General features: G+C 31.7%; 1 protein-coding gene across 1 annotated transcript; it reads right to left on the bottom strand.

The window, feature by feature from the left end:
- Positions 1–10,703: 10,703 nt before the first annotated feature.
- On the bottom strand, positions 10,704–13,444 carry LOC134713722 (T-cell leukemia homeobox protein 3-like). Its single transcript, XM_063575013.1, has 3 exons — positions 12,799–13,444; positions 11,663–11,879; positions 10,704–10,972 (listed from the first exon to the last, which is right to left on the bottom strand). Exons 1-3 carry the CDS (start codon positions 13,217–13,219, stop codon positions 10,792–10,794), a joined length of 819 nt encoding a protein of 272 aa, XP_063431083.1. The 5' UTR covers positions 13,220–13,444; the 3' UTR covers positions 10,704–10,791.
- Between the last annotated feature and the right edge of the window lie 8,631 nt (positions 13,445–22,075).

Raw genomic sequence — 22,075 nt, 5'->3', positions numbered from 1 at the left:
TTTAATTTAATCTAGAATCGAGTATTTCTGAAATCCAAGTCTTGTTTTTCTTTATGTATTTATGGACACTTTTTTTATTTTGTCTATGGAATCTATGCATAACATGGTTTGACGTAGCCTTATGTTGAGATCGTCATAGGGTATATGTGTACATTGATGGTCTTTAGTAGAGCACATGATGTTTGACAGATATAATTAAGAGATATGGTATGACCGCCAATGTGTCCATCAATTACAAAATTTCAAAGATAAAGACACATATATAGGTTCCTGAATGGCCATCAACAATTAGAAACATCTATATATCTTATAGTAAGCTTTAGTAAGGAATCTGATGTCAGTAGTTGCCGTTTGTGGATGAGGTTCATAAGTGTTTCTCATTTTCTATATAGATTAAATCGTTGGTTTTGCCGTTTAAATGGTTTTTACATTAGTCATTTTCGGGGCCTTTTATAGCTCACTGTTAGATGTGAGCCTATGCTCCGTGTTGAGGGCATACTTTGATCTATAATGGATTACTTTTACAAATTGTGACTTTGATGGAGAGTTATCTCATTGGCACTCATACTACATCTCCTTATATATATGGTATACTGAAATGCACAGGCTCCTGTCAATATAAGCGTCTCATATTTTGGCATTGTTAAAGGTCATACTTTTCCCGTTACAATAAATACATTCATGCATGTGTATACTAATTGGTATTTTGTCTGAGAGAACACATTGTAATTGACGTTAAACACGACTACTGGTTATATATATATATTTGCCTTAATTCCTCAAAACTGTTTTAAGATTCAGATTAAATGCAAATAGAATATGCAGTACCACATCAAGTCTTGTAAATTGATTTTTCTTTTTAAACTTGCAACTTTGATCATAATATTTCACAACTTTCTACCAGGTGCATGCCTTCTTGGGTTATATGCGTATTACATATGCAAATTGTTGACGCTGAAAAACAAACGATTTTGTCTGTGGTATCTTTTAGCTAGTACTGCACATATACCAGTTTTACGCTGCTGCATAAAATCTACTTTATGTTGGGCTTGTTCCGATTCAAATCCAAGGGCAATACATTAAATAGAAACGATTTTTAAAAAATGGGAATAAATTAAACAGAAACTATTAAACGCCAACAACAGTATCACCGAGTGAAAAAAAATAGATGACACAAAAAAAAAATATACTCGACCAGTTAAACACCAAAAGTTATACTCTAGTACACACCTTGCAATTACTTTTTAACGACTTGAATTTTTAGACTTTATAATAAATAATTTCTGTAATCCTTGTAAAATTGATTAATTCTAAAGACATTATATTGTTTTGCACTAACAATTATAATAACATATAATAAAAAAGAAGATGTGTTGTAATTGTCAATGAGACAACTCTCCACAAGTGACCAAAATGACTAAGAATTAAACAACTATATATATAGTCCATCAGCTAGTTCTCAAAAGCGCTCTAGTTAAGGAGTTTGTATTACACCCCAGGGTACCGCGATTTTTTTTGATAGAATTTAACTTCATTATCTTATTGATAAAATACAAAGTGTTAGACGAAAAAAAAAGTGTCCAAAAGAGGTTTAAAAACGTCCCTTTCAATGGTCCCCTCATTTAGCAATCACGACTAAGTAATTTTTAATTAAATATTTTTATATAAAGCGACTAAAAAAAATTAAAGTAAAGGTGTAAACAACTAACACAGATACAAAACTATCATATTTAATGTTACTCTGAAGATTTTTTATTTTAAAAAAAAGTTTTTTTACATTACAAACAATCCGATTATTTGGGTTAAAATAAAGGCATATTTTTTCCTTTCATAAAGAAATTCGTTATACATTTACCCGTTTTAGTTAATTAAACTTTAGAATTAATCATTATACACTGTTTCAATCATTTGCAGTATTTATATATCGTCTAAAATATGAAATATTTGATAAAATATATGTACGTGCAAATACTCGTTTAATTACGCAAATCATCAAATTACCGTCTTTGATTCAGTATACAACATGTACAATGCATTCACACATAAGCATTATCAATTTGCAACTGAAAACACACATTTAAATGTCGATTTATGATGTTTTGGTGAGACAAATTATTTTATAAAGTGAATGCATAAAAAAATATTACTGAAAAAGTACAAATTAAGTTGGGTTTTTTTTGCGTTCAGAAAAGGTGCACTCTATCGAACTCAATAAAAGTGTGCTTGATTACATTTTGTGTTTAAGCTATGTAGTGATTGACTCAAGATTATTAAGTCATTCAATCGACAAATTTGAATGAACGTCAAATAGTCAGTTATGAGAATTGGCCATACTTTTTATGTTCTTAGGTTTCTAAGAGATACAAAATTCTCATAACTGACTATTTGACGTTCATTCAAATTTCCTACTAAATCTCGAATTTTAAGGATATTGAAGCTCTTTCCACTGCTGGTGGAAGTTTCGTCCCCGAGGGTATCACCAGCCCAGTAGTCAACATCTGTGTTGACATAAATATCAATAATCTGGTCATTTATATAAATTTCCTGTTTATAAAACTTTGATTTGTTCGAAACACTAAGGATGATCTTATCTCAGACATAGACTACATTAGCCGTATTAGGCACAACTTTTTGGAATTTTGGATTCTCAATGCTCTTCAACTTTGTACTTGTTTGGCTTTACAAATATTTTGATATGAGCCTCACTGATGAGTCTTATGTAGACGAAACGCGCGTCTGGCATACTGAATTATAATTTTGATACCTCTGATAACAATTTCATGTACATTTAACAACCAACGCTTAACAGAATCTTTATTTAAACTGAAACCATCCTTTTAGTTTCGAAAAGAGGTCCCGCATTGATTTTGTCACTGATTAGTATCCAACAATATCCATTAAGAAACTAAAACAGCAGGTCCTTTGGAGGGCAAATCATTAAGATAAGTTCTAGACCATCACACTCGTTTTTTTTTGCATGGAATGGAAGAAATGTTTGTTAGTTGGGGAAAACAAAGTTGCTCTTGTTGAATTCTTTGGTTCGGAAAAGAGTAAATAATCCTATTGATTTACACTTGAATGTATTGATTTATTTGTATCACATGGAAGTATGTGCCAAAAATAAATGTTGGAAATGAAAAAGCGTAGAATGGTTTTATCTCAAATCAAACAGAAAGAAGCCGATTACAAAATGTTTCTTAATGCAAAAATATGCAGCTGACAAAAGTTACGACTCCATTGTTATAAAACCTTCTGACATTGATGTGGAAGTATTGGCTTACTATTTTCACAGTTGCATATCAATTCTAACACTGTTAGATTGGTGAGAATGTTTGTAGAAAACTGCCAGGATTTCACGGCAGTACAGGTTGTGATTCAGTAAGTGTGTTGTCTGGTAAAGGAAAAAAAGCAAAGTTATTCGGCTTTTTGACACGTTATGTGTTTTCGGAAGGTCTATTCCATCGTGGTGAAATTTTGAAGAGGTTGACGAAGAGTTGGCAAAACACTCGAGAGGTTTTCGTGTTCTATATATGGCTACGAAATTAAAAATATCAATGAATAAAGATCAGAACGTTTTGAAATGCAACCAAAAAAGATTTATTGTCATCTACTGCCCCCCCAAAAAAATGCAATGTTAAAGCACATTAAACCATCCAGCTTTCAGACGAAGATTTGGAAATCTGCTCTTAAACACAACACTGGTCTGTTGCTAAACAACTATAGTTGTATTGTTTAGAACGATTTGATCAGTATCAGTTGGCTAGACCAACCACCAGCGTTAGATGCTTTAATAATTCTGAAGTGCTGTTCATTTAAAGCTGTTTGTGCCAACAACAGATGTTCAAGTTTTCAACAAGGTTTATCCTGAACAGATATCTGTATGTAAATGCTCGAAAGCTTGTAGATATAAGGATTATCAAAACGTTGATATTGCTAACGATGAAGACGAATATGATGGAAATGATGATAATGATAATTCGGTAGATGCAGGTGACCAAACTGATGATGATTCTATGGATTGACCTTCTGCGTGACCTTAAAATGTAGTGATTCGGTTGTTATTTTTTTTTTAAAAGATAGAGATATAGAAACCCTGACAGTTTTGTGTGTTTTAATATGTAAGTTATTTCATGAATATGATGTATAAATTTGTGACAGAATCGTGCATTTCTAGTTGCCTGTGTTTGTGTCTGTCGTTGATTCTATGTTATTGTTTCTTACCTTTAAAGGTTTTTTTCAACAGCCTTTACATTGTAGTTACATTATACACTATGTTTCAATATAAAAAAATATACCATTTTATCAAGAAAATTAGTACGTTTGCTTCTTTTCATTCAAAATCATGAATTTTGGAAATTACCCTCCCCCTTTTTTCTTGGTCCTCTACGATTTAAGAATTAATTGAAAATTAGCCTGCGTTTTAATAAGATATGATTTGTTCCATTTAATAAAAAGAATAGTACTGAATTATTGGTTAGTTTTACATTTTTCTGTAAATATGTGCAAAACAAAATTTTTGATATACCCTTAAATAAGTCCCCTTTTAACCCCTTTTGGACACTTTTTCAAAAGTCTAACACCTCTTAAAATATTCTTCATATATTACTCTTTAAATTTATACCCAAAAAATGCGGTACCCTGGGGTGTAACACAGAATTGAAATTTTGCCCTACCAGCTGATGGACTAATATAGGTTACCGTACGGACTTCAACCATGAATAAAGTCGATACCGCATAGCCAGGTATAAAAGGTACATTATGATGACCTCTATTTTACAGTTAACGAAAAGTGATTTTTTAAGCGTTTACTAGCGACATCGGTAACAAGCATTTGCAGAACTTCAACCAAGACACCAATACCACTTAAGGCAAAAAAAAAACCTATTCTAATTGTCAATGAGACAACTCTCCACAAGTGACCAAAATTACTAAGAATATATATAGGTTACCGTATACGGACTTCAACAATGAGCAAAGCCCATACCGCATAGTCAGCTATACAAGGTACATTAAGATGAGCACTATAGTTTACACTAAACAGAAACTTGAGTTTTTTAAGCGTTTACTAGCGACATCGGTAACAAGCATTGGCAGAAATTCAACCAAGACACCAATACCACTTAAGGCAAAAATAAAAAACTATTCTAATTGTCTGGTTTAAAATTTAATTAGTGTACGTAACAAAATTTGAACATTCAGACAATTACTTATCCACAGCCAAAACATCTGCAATGTTATTGATGGCAACAATCTTTACTTGTTTGAAACTTAATTGAAAAAAGTCGCTTGTCTTAGGCTAGTACATCTGACTTCGGTTAGACTTCAAAGCATCTGCGATAAATAATGAGGCTATTGTTAACTTGGCCATAAAGAGAATGGATTGGTGAATAAGTCACTTTAAATGGCCAATAGGGTTGACAAGTAATTAGAAACTAATTTGTTGTGAGCGCCCATTTAGACAACGATCTTCCGATTAAGATAATAGTGTTTAAATAATAGATGAAGTTGGTTTTGAAATATTAGCTCGAGATGCGGGAGGCCCGACTCGTACCTCATCCTACGTCAAATTAACGTTACAATATTGAAACAATATGACGTACTTAGGCAATACTATATTTGAAAAATCAATTATCTTATATGATGGATTGTGGGTTTTAAAGATATATTGTTTTTGTACTATTTTTTCATTTTCAATAAAGACAATGGATTCAACGTTAATAAATTAAACCAGCATCTAACGGCAATGAAATATTCTTAGAATGTTAATCTCAATCAAAAAACATCCCCGGGAGAACAGGAGACAAACTGAAGCAATAGCAATTACAGCATTGTATTATATTTATATTTAAATTATGGTATGACGACATCGATGTCATTTAACGAACAAAAATCAAGTAATAACATCGTTTTCCTCAAGTGTTTTAACTTTAAAAAATGGCTTTTGCTGTCATTTTAATTTCCAAACTTATTGCCTGAAATAGCGTCATACCGTACAAATGTGCTTGTGTCTTATGACCGAAGCTGTACTTTTGAAGTTATCACTGTTTTTATCGTCTGTCGTCTGTCGTATGTCTCTGAGTTTCTCGTTACTTTATACATTTTTTTCCTTTTCTTGATCACCTCTGAAACTGCATGACGAATTGTAATCAGACATGGCTGCGATATTGCTTTAAGCGTCCGAGTCTGCAGGTAAATAAAGGCAACAGTAGTATACCGCTGTTAAAAAAAGTCATAAATCGATTGAGAGAATACAAATCCGGGTTACAAACTAAAACCGAGGGAAACACCTCAACTATAAGAGAAAAACAAAGAAACAGGAAAAGACTGAAGTGCAACAAAAACAATTAACAATCAATGCAACATACATAGAAACAAACTATTAGATAATAACTGCCATATTCCTGACTTGGTACAGAACATTCTAAGAAAAAAATGTGATTTGAACCTGGTTTTGTGACTAGCCAGACCGCGCTTTATTGCAAATTTAAGTATACCGGCTAAAATGACAAAATTGAATGGTAACGCACATGTCCGTCAGAGACTAGTTTTGCTTCTCATTTATTCAAATTATAGACAACATATATCAAAGAGATACAATGGATAGACTTTGGTTCGTTAAAAAGATATCATGAACCCGTGAGCGAATTGCATCTTTTATACTGATTAAACGTGTATCCATTGTTATATGTCTTAACTTTTGTTGCGACAAAAAGTACAGTTCTTTAAAAAATAAAGCTGTATAACCAGTGAGTTCAAATAACCATTTTTTCATTATCTTCAATGACGCCCGAAGCTCTAGACTCGCAATTGATATTGCTATTAATCTAATTGCATAATTGTATTAAGCATGAACTTTATCTACAGTTCAACATACGAAAAAAGAAATGTTATCCCACAAATAAAAATAGAACCGATGTATATTTAATGTCAGTTTTGGTCAATTCAAGTATTCCTGATGAAGGATAATTATGAAATGCGCAGCAACAATTGAGATATTGGATTTGATTTACTGTTGGTATTCCTGTTCTATCGCATTTTAAATCATGTGCAAAATAGACCTTAGGCTATTGCAATTGCTTTAAAAGTTTAGAATATAGATCATGCACGGATAAAAAATATGTTTTCTTAGTATATATAAATAATGAGAAAAAATAGAAGCGTGGGGCATAAGTCAACGAGACAGTAACTTAACAACACAAACAACCACAAAACATGTAGATTAAGAAATTCAATCAAACCGAGAATAAAATTGTCATAATACAAATTAAAAAACTAAATATACGGCAAAAGCCAACCACTAACAAAGTTCCTGATTTGAGACAAAGCAATATGTAGGCGAGGCTAACTAGCTTTTTCTATACTTTCATTATTCCGACCACACATTATAAATTCTATAACGTATTATCAGCAATACAAAATCAAAGAAAACTAGAATAAGATATAGCTGTAGAATAAAGCTCACAGTTGCTAAAAGAGAGTTCAAAAATGTAAACTACTGATATCACCATACAACCTGCTATCGGTGACTGTATTTCGGAGTAGATTTTATAAAACAACGGCATGCCCAATCAGTATGTACAGGAAAGACACGATAATGTGAGATGTCTCGACCAAAGCCACACAATATTTCAATACATGAGAAATAAACACATTTATATTATATAAAACAGTTTTTGGCATGACACGGGTTATGTTCTCATATATTTTATAACGGTATGGTACTAAACCCCTACATTGTAACGGGAGGGATTGTGCTTGATTTTCATATGAGTGCATGAAGACACAATCTTTCCGTCTGCGTTAATTTATGTTTCATTGTCATATTGTTTAGTTTTCTTTGCTACCTATTCTGACATCGGACTTGGACTTCTTTTAAGCTGAGTTTTACTGTGCGTATCGCTGTGTGTTTGAGATCTCACAAAACATGTTTGCGCCTCTCCCAAGTCAGGAGCCTCTGGCTTTTTGGGACGGGATTTATCTCGCTTTGTTTAAGATCAATTGGTGGTATTCGGGTGTATTTTGCTCTTTGGTCGGGTCGTTGTTTCTTCGACACATTACCCATTTCCATTCTCAATTTTCAACTATATGGAAAACAATAAACGAAAAACAAATGTGAAGAACAGCAAAATAATACAACAAAAAATGACAATCACTCAATTGCAGGCTCTTGACAAGGGTCTGACACATGCAAATTACGTTTTGCATATCGAGTCATGTGAGAAATGTAAACTGCATAGCAGGGAGCAAATAGAAATAACATCACCATAAATAAAAAAGAAGTCGACCTTTTTTTTCTCGAAATAAAGATCACCATAAGTAACTCTGAAATCATGGTCTAATGAAAAGACATCGGTCACTAATTGTATTTAGCAATAGTAGATAGAGGCTGATAATTTTTTCTTTAAGACTTATTACACATATCGTTTATTGATCTGTGCAAATTATTACCAAGTGGTGGATGTTTCGTTTATAGATATAGGAAGATGCAGTGTGAGTGCCAATGTGACAACTCTCCATCCAAACAACAATTCATAAAAGTAAACCATTATCGGTCAATGTACGGCCTTCAACACAGAGCCTTGGCTCACACAGAACAACAAGCTATAACGGGCCCCAAAAGTACTAGTGTTAAACCATTCAAACGGGAAAATCAATGGTTTAATTTAGTCTTGATGATGTTTATCCAAGTATTTTTTATTCAATATAGAATCAGAAACATATCTGCCATAAGAGGGCACTTTTCGTTCCCATTGGAATACAAATCTATTGAAGTAAACATTAGACCATACAACATATCACACCAAAAAAACAACCGACTTTTCAGAGAAAGAACACGTACAATCACATTTGAAGAATACAAACCGCACGTGACTAGGGTAACCTGATAAGGCACGAAGGGTCCATATAAAAGTAAATTCAATTTGGTGTTGACATGAATATCAATGATATGTATGAATTATTCGAAATACTAAAGATTTTTTTATCCCAGGCATATATTACTCGTATTTGGCACACCATTTTGGAGTCTTCAGTCCTTACTGCTCTTCAACTTTATACTTATTTTGCTTTCTAACTATTTTGGTCTGAGTCTTATGTAGACAAAACGCGTGTCTGGCGTATTAAATTATAAGCCTGGTACATTTGATAACTATATTCAAAATCATTAGCGAGAGCCGACACGTTGGTATTCAGAATGGTCAGACTATCGGAAGAAAGAATCACGAATTATAGTTACATATAATATACCTCATTTGTAGCCCTTTGCTGTGGAACGATATAAGAATTTTCCTGAGTTTAACTAAGTATATAATGGTTCCTTTTAAGATTGTTATACGATGATGACTGGTGTACCCATATTTTGACTATTTGATATATTGTGTCTGTTTATTTAACACATCAATGTAAATATAACGGAATTTGATGAGACTGTCATTAAAGTCAGAGGGTTAGCGCTATAGAACCAGGTTTAATCCACCATTTTCTACATTTGAAAATGCCTGTACCAAGTCAGGAATATGACAGTTCTTGTCCATTCGTTTTTGATGTGTTTTGTTATTTGATTTTGCCATGTAATTATGGACTCCTCTAAGTTCAGTATTTTTGTGATTTTACTTTTTAGTTCGATTCACAAAATAACGATATATCGAAGATAGGTTACGAAACCATAACTGCTTTAAGTTGTTACATTAGAACATATTGACTAAACCTTTAAATTTGTTAAAGGTACATGCCAGAAGATGCAGACAGATCGCTTATAAATGATATATTTAAGTCATCATATTGTCATTTGGTACCTATGCAAGAGACACATTTCACCCTAGACCAAATGAAACTGAAAGGATGTGATATAATGGTTAACTTACGGCCTTTCAAATTAGCCATTATGTATACTAGTAGTAAATAAAAAAAAGAAGATGTGATATAATCGCTAATGAGACAACTCTCCATAAGAGACCAAATGACACAGAAACTAACAAGTCATTAAAAGAGCCGATAAAGAAAAATATGAAATTAACTAGAAGATATGTGGGATAAATTCAACATGTTACATAAACTTGGAACTATCATTTGTAAAAAAAATCTCCTGCTCGTGTTATATGGATTTTTTTTTTATATTTATTTGTCATAACTTTTTTTTTGATAACCTTTACTTTTTTTCCAGATTCGTAAAAGTTGGGAAAATGTCTTAAATCTGCACACCTTCTACCAAGTTAAATTCCGACGATTTAAGGATATGAAATTAAATCACGTTCAAATATCGTCAAGCAAGACATCTAAAACCTCAATACTCTGGTAATCATATGAAACATGCATGTTGTGCCAGTTTCAAATGCACACATCACGGTTTTTTTAGTAACCTTCATTATTTACATTCGTGACCAAAAGTTAAATAAACTTGAATGATCTTGAATAAACATTTAAAAACATCATCGTCGCGATTTCGCCTTTATCGCTTATGCTGCGTAAAGCAATGCGGCATTCAGCAACAAAACAATTAATCTTTGAAAAGCCTCAAAACATAATAGTCAAATCGTTTATAATGTAAAGTATAGCGTTAATTTATTGTTTTCTAGCATTAAGTAATTTTCTTTTTGCGATATTGATGCTTTTTCTATTTCTAGAAATATATAAGATAATGATTCAATAGATAATAAAATTTTAATAAATTTAGATGAACATAAAATAACAATAAAGTAGCCAGTTTGATTTAAAATCAAATAGTTCCAAATTAATACACCTTTCTTCAACTCACTGACCATAACTAAATAAAGCAATAAAGCTGACCATATGCTAACTCATAGAACTTTCATCCACCCAAGGTTGCAAATTCTGAAGAGCATGAAGTGACGAATTGCTCATACACAGAGGGTCTCTGATATCGTAAACTGTTTTGTTAGCCTCGGACTGGAGACTCATCATTAGACGATTTGCTGCTTGACGCTCCGCTTCCCGTTCTTCTGCCGTTTGACGTCTGAAAAATAATTTATAAACCTGTTGAACATATATTTCATCTAAATTTGTTATTTCAAGTATCAAGTTTAATTACTAAAAGGACTCAAAATGCTAAAGTACACTGCAAGAAGTAAATTTGTAACACCATACTTCTTGTATCATGGTTTAAAACCCGAAACACCCATCAATTTCAAATTTGCAAAATATCCTTTTCAGGAGGTTTCTAAATATACATACATTTATCTTATAAAACTTCCACTCAGGAGATCTTTTTATATTTATTAAAAAAAGCATTAAAAATCAAAGTTGGACATACTAGTTTGAAAATTTAAATTTTAACGAATTGTGCGCAGTCTGAATAATGCAAATAAATAGTTTAGCTTAAAGGAATGTCTAAAAAAAAGAGTTAAATCACAAAAATACTGAACTGCGAGGAAAATTCAAAACGGAAAGTCCCTAATCAAATGGCAAAATCAAAGGATAAAACAGACTAAACGAATTGACAACAACTGTCATATTCCTGACTTGGCACAGGCATTTTCAAATGTAGAAAATGGTGGATTGAACCTGATTTTATAGCGCTAAACCTCTCACTTTGATGGAGGTCCCATCAAATTCCGTTATTTTTACAATTAACGATGCTTTAACAAAACAGGTTGCCCCGCGCCATCGGGATTGTATAAGAAATATAGAAGTGAAAACAAATTACCTCCATTTCGTCCGTCTGTTTTGAAACCAAGTTTTAACTTGAGCGTCTGTCATCTTTAAACCCTTAGCAAGTGCTGATCTTTCTGCTGAGGCTAGATATTTCTGTCTATGGAACCGTTTCTCTAGTTCCATGATCTGTAACCTTGAGAATGATGTTCGAGGTTTCTTCCTTTTGGGTGGGGTTCTGTTCTGGTATGGATGACCAATTCTTCTCGTTACTGAAGATATAAAAACAGGACATTTTAGAAAATCGAAAAAAATATGGATGCTATTAGAGTATTAACAGATTAAAAATTAATATAGCTTTAAAAATTAAAGATTTTTTTTATAAATTGTAGAAAATTATGAATAATTTATTTGCATTGCATGAATATTTGCTATCGGTATAAATATGCAAATATACTTTAGTTTTTAAATATTTTGTTTTCGTAAATTCATTATTTTTTTTTTTTAACAAATTATATTTTGTCAAGATATTTAATGATCCTTTAATATAAAAGTACACATGTACTGACATATTTTTTTCTTCAAAACTATTAACATTAAGATACCTGATAGTTTGTCCTAAATACTAGATTTTCTGTAGATTTGTTTCTGAATAAGTCACCTTCATGTTTATTTGAAGTGCTTTCACATATACAGATGTAATCAGTAAATACAAGAATTTATAAATATTTATGATAATGTATGCTATTTTAATTTCTTTAACATATCGAATTCTTTGATCATACTACAAGATAAATAAATCAAATGAATTAGCAAAATGAATATTATATATTTCTAGTCTTTTTTGTAAAATGATTCAATTTTTTTAATTTCAATTATTCAATATTAAATCAAATGTTATGTAGCATGTTTTACTTTTTTCCAGGGAGAACAACAGTTTTTTTTAAAGAAATATTTTTAAAACATGATATATTGCTAAGTTGGTATATTCTCGTTTCTAAGAATAATTATTTAATATGTAGACATGCTATATATATATTAGAACAAATACAAATATTGTGAATTTCAATATGATGTAACTTCTTTGTAGAAAGTTTCGTTTTTTATGAGTTTTTTCTAAAAAGATTTGTCATATAACGAAGTGTCCTTATTCTGGTGCAGTTGTGACCACTAATGGCCACTAATACTTACTGCTATATCTGTCCCTCCTGAGATCCATCCATCCCGGGAACGAGTATGACGATAACACAGGAACAACAGGATTCGGTCTGGGAATTGGAAGTGTTAATGATGGGATACCACACAGTCCGAACGGTACATATGGCATTGGTTGTAAACAATGTGCAAAACTGTTATATCCACTCAGTTCACTTATTCGTTTTTTTATAAAATCTGGGGATTCTGCGTGGCGAGATTCGTCCTCATCGTCCGAATTTATTTCTTGCACAGTTTGTTCCTCGTTAGTTTTTTCACTATTGTCTAGAATTCTACTCATTCCAAATGATAGTTTAGCTTTAGTTCGGTTTTCCTCGGGATTGTCATCTTTATTTGACCTTTCCATGTCTTTTGAATGTTTTGAAACACTTTCTTTATTTAATTTTAATGGTTCCATCTTTTGTTTAAACACCTGTTTTTAATTTTTGTTCAAACTTTTTCTGGTTTATTTTAAAGTTAACATACACTCATGTTAAGATAAGATAACATCCTATTACAACCTCATTAATAAAAAAAATCACCAATTTAATGGTCAACACAAGAAACAGGCATCTCTTCTAAGAAAATATATTGGATATCTTTATCAGCTAAGCCACGCCTTTCAGTCGTTAAAGAACAATTTTCTATTAAGACATAAGGGAAATGGCGTGCTAATAGATATATTGCGATTGGTGAGATATTTCAAATAAATTTCTTGTCAACACGGGTAATTACGAATTTGTCAGGGAACTATCTTAATGAAATTTTATGTTCTGTTTAAATGTTTTAGAAATAAGCATGAATGTCTACATTTAAACAGTTTTAAAGTTAATTAGAAGATTTTAAACTGTAAATGAACATCTGAGTGGCACTGGGTACATACATTTATAAAGCACAAAAAAATTCAATTTGATTATTAACTCTCACTGTGCTTAAATTTCGTTTTAAAAACAAAATAAAGGCAACAGTAGTATACCGCTGTCCAAAACTCATAAATCCATGGACAAAAAACAAAATCGGGGTAACGAACTAAAACCGAGGGAAACGCATTAAATATAAGAGGAGAACAACGACACAACACTGAAATATAACACACACAGAAACGGACCAAGCATCAGACAAAATCCCACGAGAATAACAAATATAACATCAAAACCAAATATACATGAATTTGGGATAGACAAAACACATATACATGTTGGGAAAAAGTAGCAAACTTAAGAAACCATTTTCGCACTCATTCATTCATGACAACTATAACATTATGTTTCTCAATTATGTATAGTCACTTTTTATCATAGCTGCATTGCAGATAAATGAACTTCTACCAAGTGGATAATAGTAATCAAAAGTACCAGGGGCCGTGTCAATGAAAGTATCCTAGGATATGTCCTAAGATAGGTATTAGGACATTATTTAGGATGGTCTTAGGACGTGTCTGATACATGTCTTAGGATGTAAAACAAAGCTGTCCTAGGACTGTCCTAACTACGATGGTCCTAGGACCATCCTAACTCATTTATTTAATTGAAAATATATCTAAAGAGAGGGAGGATGACTCTTATATAGAAAACAATTAACGCAAAATAAAAGTTTAAGTTTTTACGGAATACTAATAAATACGTTATCAAATATGATAAAAGATATAAATGAATTTAATACGAAAACAAAAGTAAATAGTCACAAAACTTTGTGATATTCGTGCTGCAATTTTAGTACATAAACTAGTTTTGTCCTTAGGTCCACTCGATTTCATAACATGTATCGAATCAGGATTAGGTAAAAAGAGAAGTAGATTTTTTCCCATATATGAATTATTTAAAATATGTTGCTTATGAGGATAGTATTGTTTAGGCTTCAAAAAAGGCAGCACGAAATAATTTAATATAATACAATTAAATCTTTAACAAACATTAAACAATATCTTTTTATTATTAATTTTATCTAATGATAGTTTAATATTGTATTAGTATTTTTAGTATTGAGTTTATGCCATATTTGTTGTTTTTATTACATTTTAGGACATCGTCACTTTTAGGACTATCCTAAGACACCTAATTGTATATCCTAACTTTAGGACCAAGTTTAGGACATATCTTAGTTTAGGAGACTTTCGTTAACCTGACTTAGGACTAAGACGTGTCCTAAGACCATCATAAGACATGTTTTAGTCCGAGGACAGCTTCGTTGACACGGCCCCAGGATTATATAAAAAAAGTAGATTCAGTACAGTTATTCGGGTGAAAATAAAAATCAATTTCTTCATAAATCGATGTAAGATTGTAAATATTCTCTTGCTGTTAAATTTACTTTTGTTAAAAGTGAAATTACTATATAAAAATTAAAAGATGTGGTATCATTGCAAGTGAAACAACCATTCATTAGTATTAAGCTATAATGTATTAAAAAAAATCCATCATGCCAATTGTGGAAATATTTGAGAAACCATTTGCCCGATTATTTCATAATAATTATTTTATAATTAACAAAAAACTAAAATATCAGTCAGCAACGGACATACAAATGTTTATGAAAATGATAAATCTACCTATATAATAAACTGGTTGCATATTTGTTTTTTCATTGTTGAAAGCCGTACAATACATTCTTCGACCGTCATTTAATCACTGGTTGGTCATATTGGCAAACATACCACAACATACCACAACTTCTTATTCTTAAATACCTCTGAAGAGGACATATAAGCGGCAACAAAAGTGCCCTTCTGCAGGGGCAAAACAAAATGGCGGTATATCAAATGTTTAACAACATGTAACAAAAAGAGCTTCTAAAATTGCAGTCTCAACCGACAAGAGTCATTTGGATGGAAAAGTTCTGTTCCCTTTATTATTCTCACTTGCGCTTTCCATTTTTTTTAATAACTTTTAATTCTTAAACATACATTTTACTGGCTTGTTTGAATTTTTCGCTTTTCATTTCATTTGCTTGTTCAATTTTTCGCTTGTCAATTTACTTGCTTATTTGAATTTTCGGATAGTCATTTTACTTACTTATTTGAAATTTGTCGTTATTATTGTAATTGTAGAGAAATTTATTATCATTTTTCAAGCGTATATTTTCATATGATTCTTTTATTTGAAGTCATTTATACTATTTGTACAAATATATTTATATTATTTGTACAAATATATTGTACAATGCTCCTTGTGAGTCCATTTAAATCAAAATAACATCGAAGCCGTATTTTGCAAAACCTTTTGGAACTTTTGATTCTAAATGATCCCAAACTTCGTACTTTATTTGGTCTTTTAAATTTTTGTATTCGAGCTTCACTGATGAGTATTTTGTAACGCATCGGCGTACACAATTAAAGCCCTGCAGGGTGGTGTTCTCGAAGGTATCCTAAGATTCGTCCTAAGTCATAGATAAGACCGATTTTAGGATGGACTTAGGATCGACTTTGGACACTCTTAAGTTGTGTCTCGAAGCTCTCTCAGACGAATCTTATGTTAGGACGTCCTAAACTTTTCCTAGGTCGAAATTTTAAATCTTCAAAGTAATTTTTTGACAAAACATTTATTAATGTCGAAATTATTTAACAAAATTGTTTACGAATTTTATAATAACATGTACAGAATTAAATGCATAATTACCAATGTAATTATATCAAAAAGGATTGTTATTTAAACTTGAAAACAATTTGTTTTGAAATGAGAATAAAATTTGTTGTGTAATCGTATCGTGAAACACGAAGTTCAAAGTTTAAAATCATGAACAATTTCTTTATATACGAGTTAATGACCGATGGTGCGTTTCATTTCATGTTAATTTTCACGTAAAATAATGAGCAAAAAGCGAAATCCAAACATTATTACACTAGGATGAAGATAGGATGCTCTTAAGACACCTTATTGGGTGTCCTAAAGTTAGGACGAAAAATGAGATATATCATAAGTTAAGAGAGCTTCGAGAACACGACTTAGGACAAAGACTTGTCATAAGATAGACTTAGGACACGTCCTAATCCTAAGATAGCTTCGAGAACACCACCCCTGGTATCTTTGATGAGATTTGTTTGTTAAATATGCATATGTAATAAAAACTTAAACAAAACTAAATATATTATTCGTGTATCGGATAATAAGTTCCAGATAATATATAAATATAAAACTTTCGGTGTCTGAACTAAAGCAGTAAGTAAAGCATATGACATTCACACACGAATAATTTGTTTTATTACTAAACTATGTATTTGCGAAATGGCAGTTAAAATTATTTACATTTCTTTAGAGTAATATCAACATTTGTGTAGTAAGGACTTTTCCAAACCATCCCTGCTGATATCTATTCTCTTTATCTATTCGTGATATATTCACGAATTGAATGGTTTTTTTTAAACATGAAAACAATCTTTTTGACAAATTAGTTTTTTAAGTTGTACGTTTTAATTGTATATAAACAATATTTATCTTAACACGAGTTTGATAAGCTAATGTATTTTATGTAAAACGGGTCATGTTCTTGATGTGAGGTTGTTGATATGTCGATGACAGACCCCGTTAAATATTTTAAAGCACATCGTGTCGGAATACAGCAATGACATGGCATTGGTTCTTGTCAAACTGATACTAATGAGAGCTGGAAGGCGAGAATCTGACTCTATCTACACTAAGGCGTTAAAAGGTTAGCTGCAAGCATTGAAGTCAAGATAGGTCACATGATCTTGGATATCTAAACACGTGTAAAATTTAACATTAACAATTTGACAAGAATGACAAATAACTAATTGTTGATTGTGAAGAGAAGCATACACTCAGCATACAACTGTTTACTAAACACGCAAAGGTGGCAAAAATGAAATTGGGTCATTCATTTTAATTAAGTCTTGTTTAATGTTTCGGCTGGTGTGCATGATCCTTTCAGTCATCACGGAAAACCCTTAAAAAGATGATAATAGAAAGTTAAGAATTTATGTTGAACATAAACCAGATCAAACCATTGTGTTGTAACTAAAGGACTGATGTTTGTCTATTGTATGCCTAGCGAAAACCCCTTTCTTTATCGATGCTACTTCCAATGTTCTAAGTTTGAAAAGTTGTAAATTGTCTTGTCAAAGACAGCTGATTTATTTATAAAAAAAAAGCAATAATTGATAAGTAATAATTAAGTTTAATCATTATTTATGACATAACGCATGTAGATCGATTATAGAACCGTTATAACTTTTTTCAATGGGTTTATTTATAAATAGTTTTATTTGGTGAAAAGTAACCTCAAGACAATGTTCCTCCTCGTCTGACATTCTCTTGCTTGTTAAAGTTCGATTTCTAACTAACAAAGAAGTTACTAAACATAAATCAGTCATGAAAATCTATTAAAGACGCAGTTAAATACTATTTCAGTAAAATGACAATACTAGGCATATGGTATGTTTACTGCTTCTGTCTATTCCGCCTTCTTCTTGACATATGCAAAGGTCAACGTGAATCCTCGGACTGCTTTTAAACTTTTCCTCAATATCCGATTTTAGACTGAGTGTTCTGCGATGAAATTGTTTGGCTTTTTTTTGGCCACCGCGCAGCGCGTTGCATGGGGACATATTAATACCGGGTGTCCGTCTGTCCGGTCTATTTAACGCTTCCACATGTACAATTCTTAGCAGATTTTCATAAAAACAACAAACACTATATATATTTGAGGTTTATATCAACAATGTCTCGAACGAGTTCTAAAATCAGTGCCGATCAAGAGTTATGACTTTGGAAACATCAATTACACGATCAATTGCATCCTTAGTAGCACTCTCATGTACATAATTCTTGACATAGTTTTTTTAAAACTTTGATTAAGATAGGTAGCAGTAATTTCTAGGACGATTTCGAAAATCAGTGTCGATTTATTATTAGTTCAAGAGTTACGCCCCTTGGAAAAAAAAATTATAAAAAATTGCATCTCATGTTATGTACGATTCTTGAGAACAAAGATAGAAGTTCATATCAATTCAAAAATCTATGCCAAAAAATAATTTTTGAAGAGTTATCATAGATACCAGGATTAAAATTTGTATTTACACCAGTTTAAATCAGTAATGTCTTAGATGGGTTTGAAAATCCCATTTATCATTTTGAAAAGAGTTATGTCCCTTTAAAATAATATTTATATGGGAAATTACAACATAAGAACTCTTATGTGTACTTGCAACAACTTTATGAACTTATATTGTAGGTTTATATAACCAATGTTTCGGACGAATTCGAAAATCAATGCTGATCAATTATTAAAGAAAGGGTTATGTACCCTTGGGGATCTTTATGAACAGTTTTATAGAAAAAACAGTCATTGTCCTTGTTACTTGGATAGATAAAATATGTGCAACGCGGAGGACATTGGAACTCTGGTCTTTTCTTAGATTTTGTTTTCCTCGTCTGTCCCTTTATTAAATCTGATGCATGTTCTAATGATTAATGTTATACCTTATGTTCTCTGAGTATAAAAGAGTACAATAAAAATACAAAACCCCGAGATAAGTCAATAACAAAAAACAGTCCATAAAAACTGACGAAAGTCTTGTATTTTTTCTGAAATAATTCATATTATTTTACATATGTAACAGCCTTAACTCGTTACTTTCTTAGAATTTCATATGATTTTAGTTTGATTTCTTAAAGTTCTCTTTGTTGATAGCCTTTTGAGCTTGACCTTTGTATTTTGAAGAAATAATAAAACTTGAAGACTGGTAATTTTTCGTATTCAGAAGACATTCGTTTTTTATATTACTGTGAAATTTTATTGTTATTGCTTTGGTATTTTTCAAGCTTACTACTTTCAATCTTGTTGTATAAGTTTGTAATTTTTCCAACAGAATTTGAATCTATGCTTGTGCTTTATCATGACAAGTCCGGCTGCACTATGTCAAGGACCTTAGTCTACACGACCAACTATGCTCTATAAATATATCTTTCGATAGTAAAATCATGCCTCGGAAGCACAAACATTTGCAGATGTTTAAATTTCAGAGAAGAGAGTTTATAAGATTTGTGGTACTATTAGGCACGTATTATTTTAAGTTATTTGAACGAGAATGTATGTTCAATGTAGTTGACAAATATTTAGACACATAAAATAAAATGAAAAAGTATTTGACAAAAAACACAACTGATCCATCTGCGTTTAACCATACATCACACTATTGTGTTGGGCTAAATCTCACTGAGACAAAATATTAGCTTGTTCTAATTAGAAAGGATAATTCTTGCTTTGTTAAAAAGTAGAACTCTGATTTATTAGAACATTTTTTTTTCTACTCAAAAACATTGTCAATGTGCCCCATTTCTTGATTGAAAACATACTTTTTACCTTTGAAAGACTTGTCTTCTTATTCCGTCATTCATATTGGACAGGTTTGATATTGCAGGCACTTCATATTAAGAATGTATACCCAGCATTTCCCTTTAACCTCACGTTCCGTTATTTAGATGATATCAGTCACTCAAAAACAAGTTTTGGAACAACTAGTACGCTGAACACATCTATCCAATCGAACTTGAATCAAAGGATATCACAGTTACAGTGGATAAAAGCAAGAGAGGTATACCGCTATTCAAAAGTCTTAAATCGATTGAGAGAAAACAAATCAAAAGCGGCTTCACTTGCTTTACATGTAGAAATTGCTGAAAAGGTCGATGGGGAACAAAAGAGAACGACAAAAATATGATTTAAGCTTCCCAGTTATGAACTTCCCATTTAATGTCGGAAAGTACCACCAGAACATGCACATGAACTTTACATCTCCGAAGTGTACCTAGTCAGAAATATAATAACAGTTGTTATCCATTTGTTTGGTGTGTTTGAACTTTCGATTTTGCCATTTTATTAGGGACTTTCCCTTTTGAATTCTTGTTATTTTACTTATTTTGACAATTCACCAAAAAAGGTACCTTTGGCAAATATAATGTACTCCTACGAGGAGATTTCTTTTACTTAGACTCATTATTAAAGAGCCTGCATTGATTCCCATAAACAATGTAAAATAAAGGCAAAAGTATACTATACCGCTGTTCGAAAGTAATACATCGATTGAGAAAAAAAATCCGGGTTACAAACTTAAATTGAGGGAAACAAATTAACTATAAGAGGAAAACAACGAAACAACAGAAACAATAAAGTGAACAAACCACAAACGACAATGCAACACTGCATTTTTTCTGACTTAGTACAGGACAATTTAAGAAAAAAATATTGGATTAACCTGGTTTTGTGGCTAGCAAAACCTCAGTCTTTTATGACAATGTTAAATATAACACTAAAATGACACCATTACACGACAGTAATATACAGTACAAATAAATGCAAGAACAATCAGGACAGAAAAATACACAAATAATAAAACAAACCCACCGCATTATGAGTTTTGCTGCTAATAAAGAAGCTATTAAAAGACGGGTTCCAAATAGATAGTAGAAGTCATTTCTTTACAGTCGCCAAGTCAGGAATATTATAATGTTATCCATACGTTTGTTGTGTTTGAGATTTTGATTTTGACATTTGCTTAGGGACTTTCCGTTTAGAATGTTTGTCTGTCATATTTCTGATCTGATGTGTCATATGCTGGTTTTCTTTGAAGTCTTCCACATTTTGTCATTTTGTATGGTTTGGGTCTTTTATAGTTTACTTTACTACGGTATGAGTTTTGCTCATTGATAAAGGCCATACAGTGATCCTTATCGTCTAACACCCTCAGGGGACCTCAGGAAATTTGACCTGAAATGAATTTGGCTGTGAATGTACTTTTTTGTAATATAGCTCTTCAACTGTTTCGTTTCCTAAACAGAACCTCGATTTCAAAATATTCGGCTTTGAAGGTTCTTGATGAAGATACCCGGAAAAGCGTTTCAACCTGTTGTTTTCATTTTGTTTTTACATCCACATCATTTGACCTCTTGTGGATAATTACCTCATTCGCAATCAAACCATATCTCTATTTTCCAACCAGTAGGGTTTTGTGTACATTACTTTTCGAAGTAACACATTTAAGAAAATCCACTAAACGCTAAATAATTAGCTATTTTCAAAACATATTTTAATGTTGAGTCTTGACAAACGTAAAAGAATTTCGTTTTGGTTTAGCATGTAAAACAATTGAAAACAAATACTTGTTTTTGCTAGAGAAAACTCCTTTACCTGCGCAATAAACCATTGTTTTGATGTTATTCTTAATTAGTTTTAAGAATGACTTCATCTCAGACAATCATTTATTTTACAAATGGCCAATAAACACGTAAATGATCTTTTGCCGTTGAAAGCCGCGTATCTG

This window comes from Mytilus trossulus, chromosome 4 (genome assembly GCF_036588685.1).
Source record: "Mytilus trossulus isolate FHL-02 chromosome 4, PNRI_Mtr1.1.1.hap1, whole genome shotgun sequence".
Classification (NCBI taxonomy): Eukaryota; Metazoa; Mollusca; class Bivalvia; order Mytilida; family Mytilidae; genus Mytilus; species Mytilus trossulus.
The sequence above is the reverse complement of the archived record's forward strand: the minus strand, read 5'-3'. Positions and strand labels throughout refer to the sequence as shown.

Bases quoted from the DNA above. Each gene is read 5' to 3' on its own strand.
- LOC134713722 (XM_063575013.1), bottom strand. From the start codon at position 13,219: ATGGAACCATTAAAATTAAATAAAGAAAGTGTTTCAAAACATTCAAAA. The intron at 11,880-12,798 runs GTAAGTATTAGT...TTATATCTTCAG, and splicing joins CAGGAGGGACAGATATAGCA to TAACGAGAAGAATTGGTCAT. The intron at 10,973-11,662 runs GTAATTTGTTTT...ATTATTTTTCAG, and splicing joins AACAGACGGACGAAATGGAG to ACGTCAAACGGCAGAAGAAC.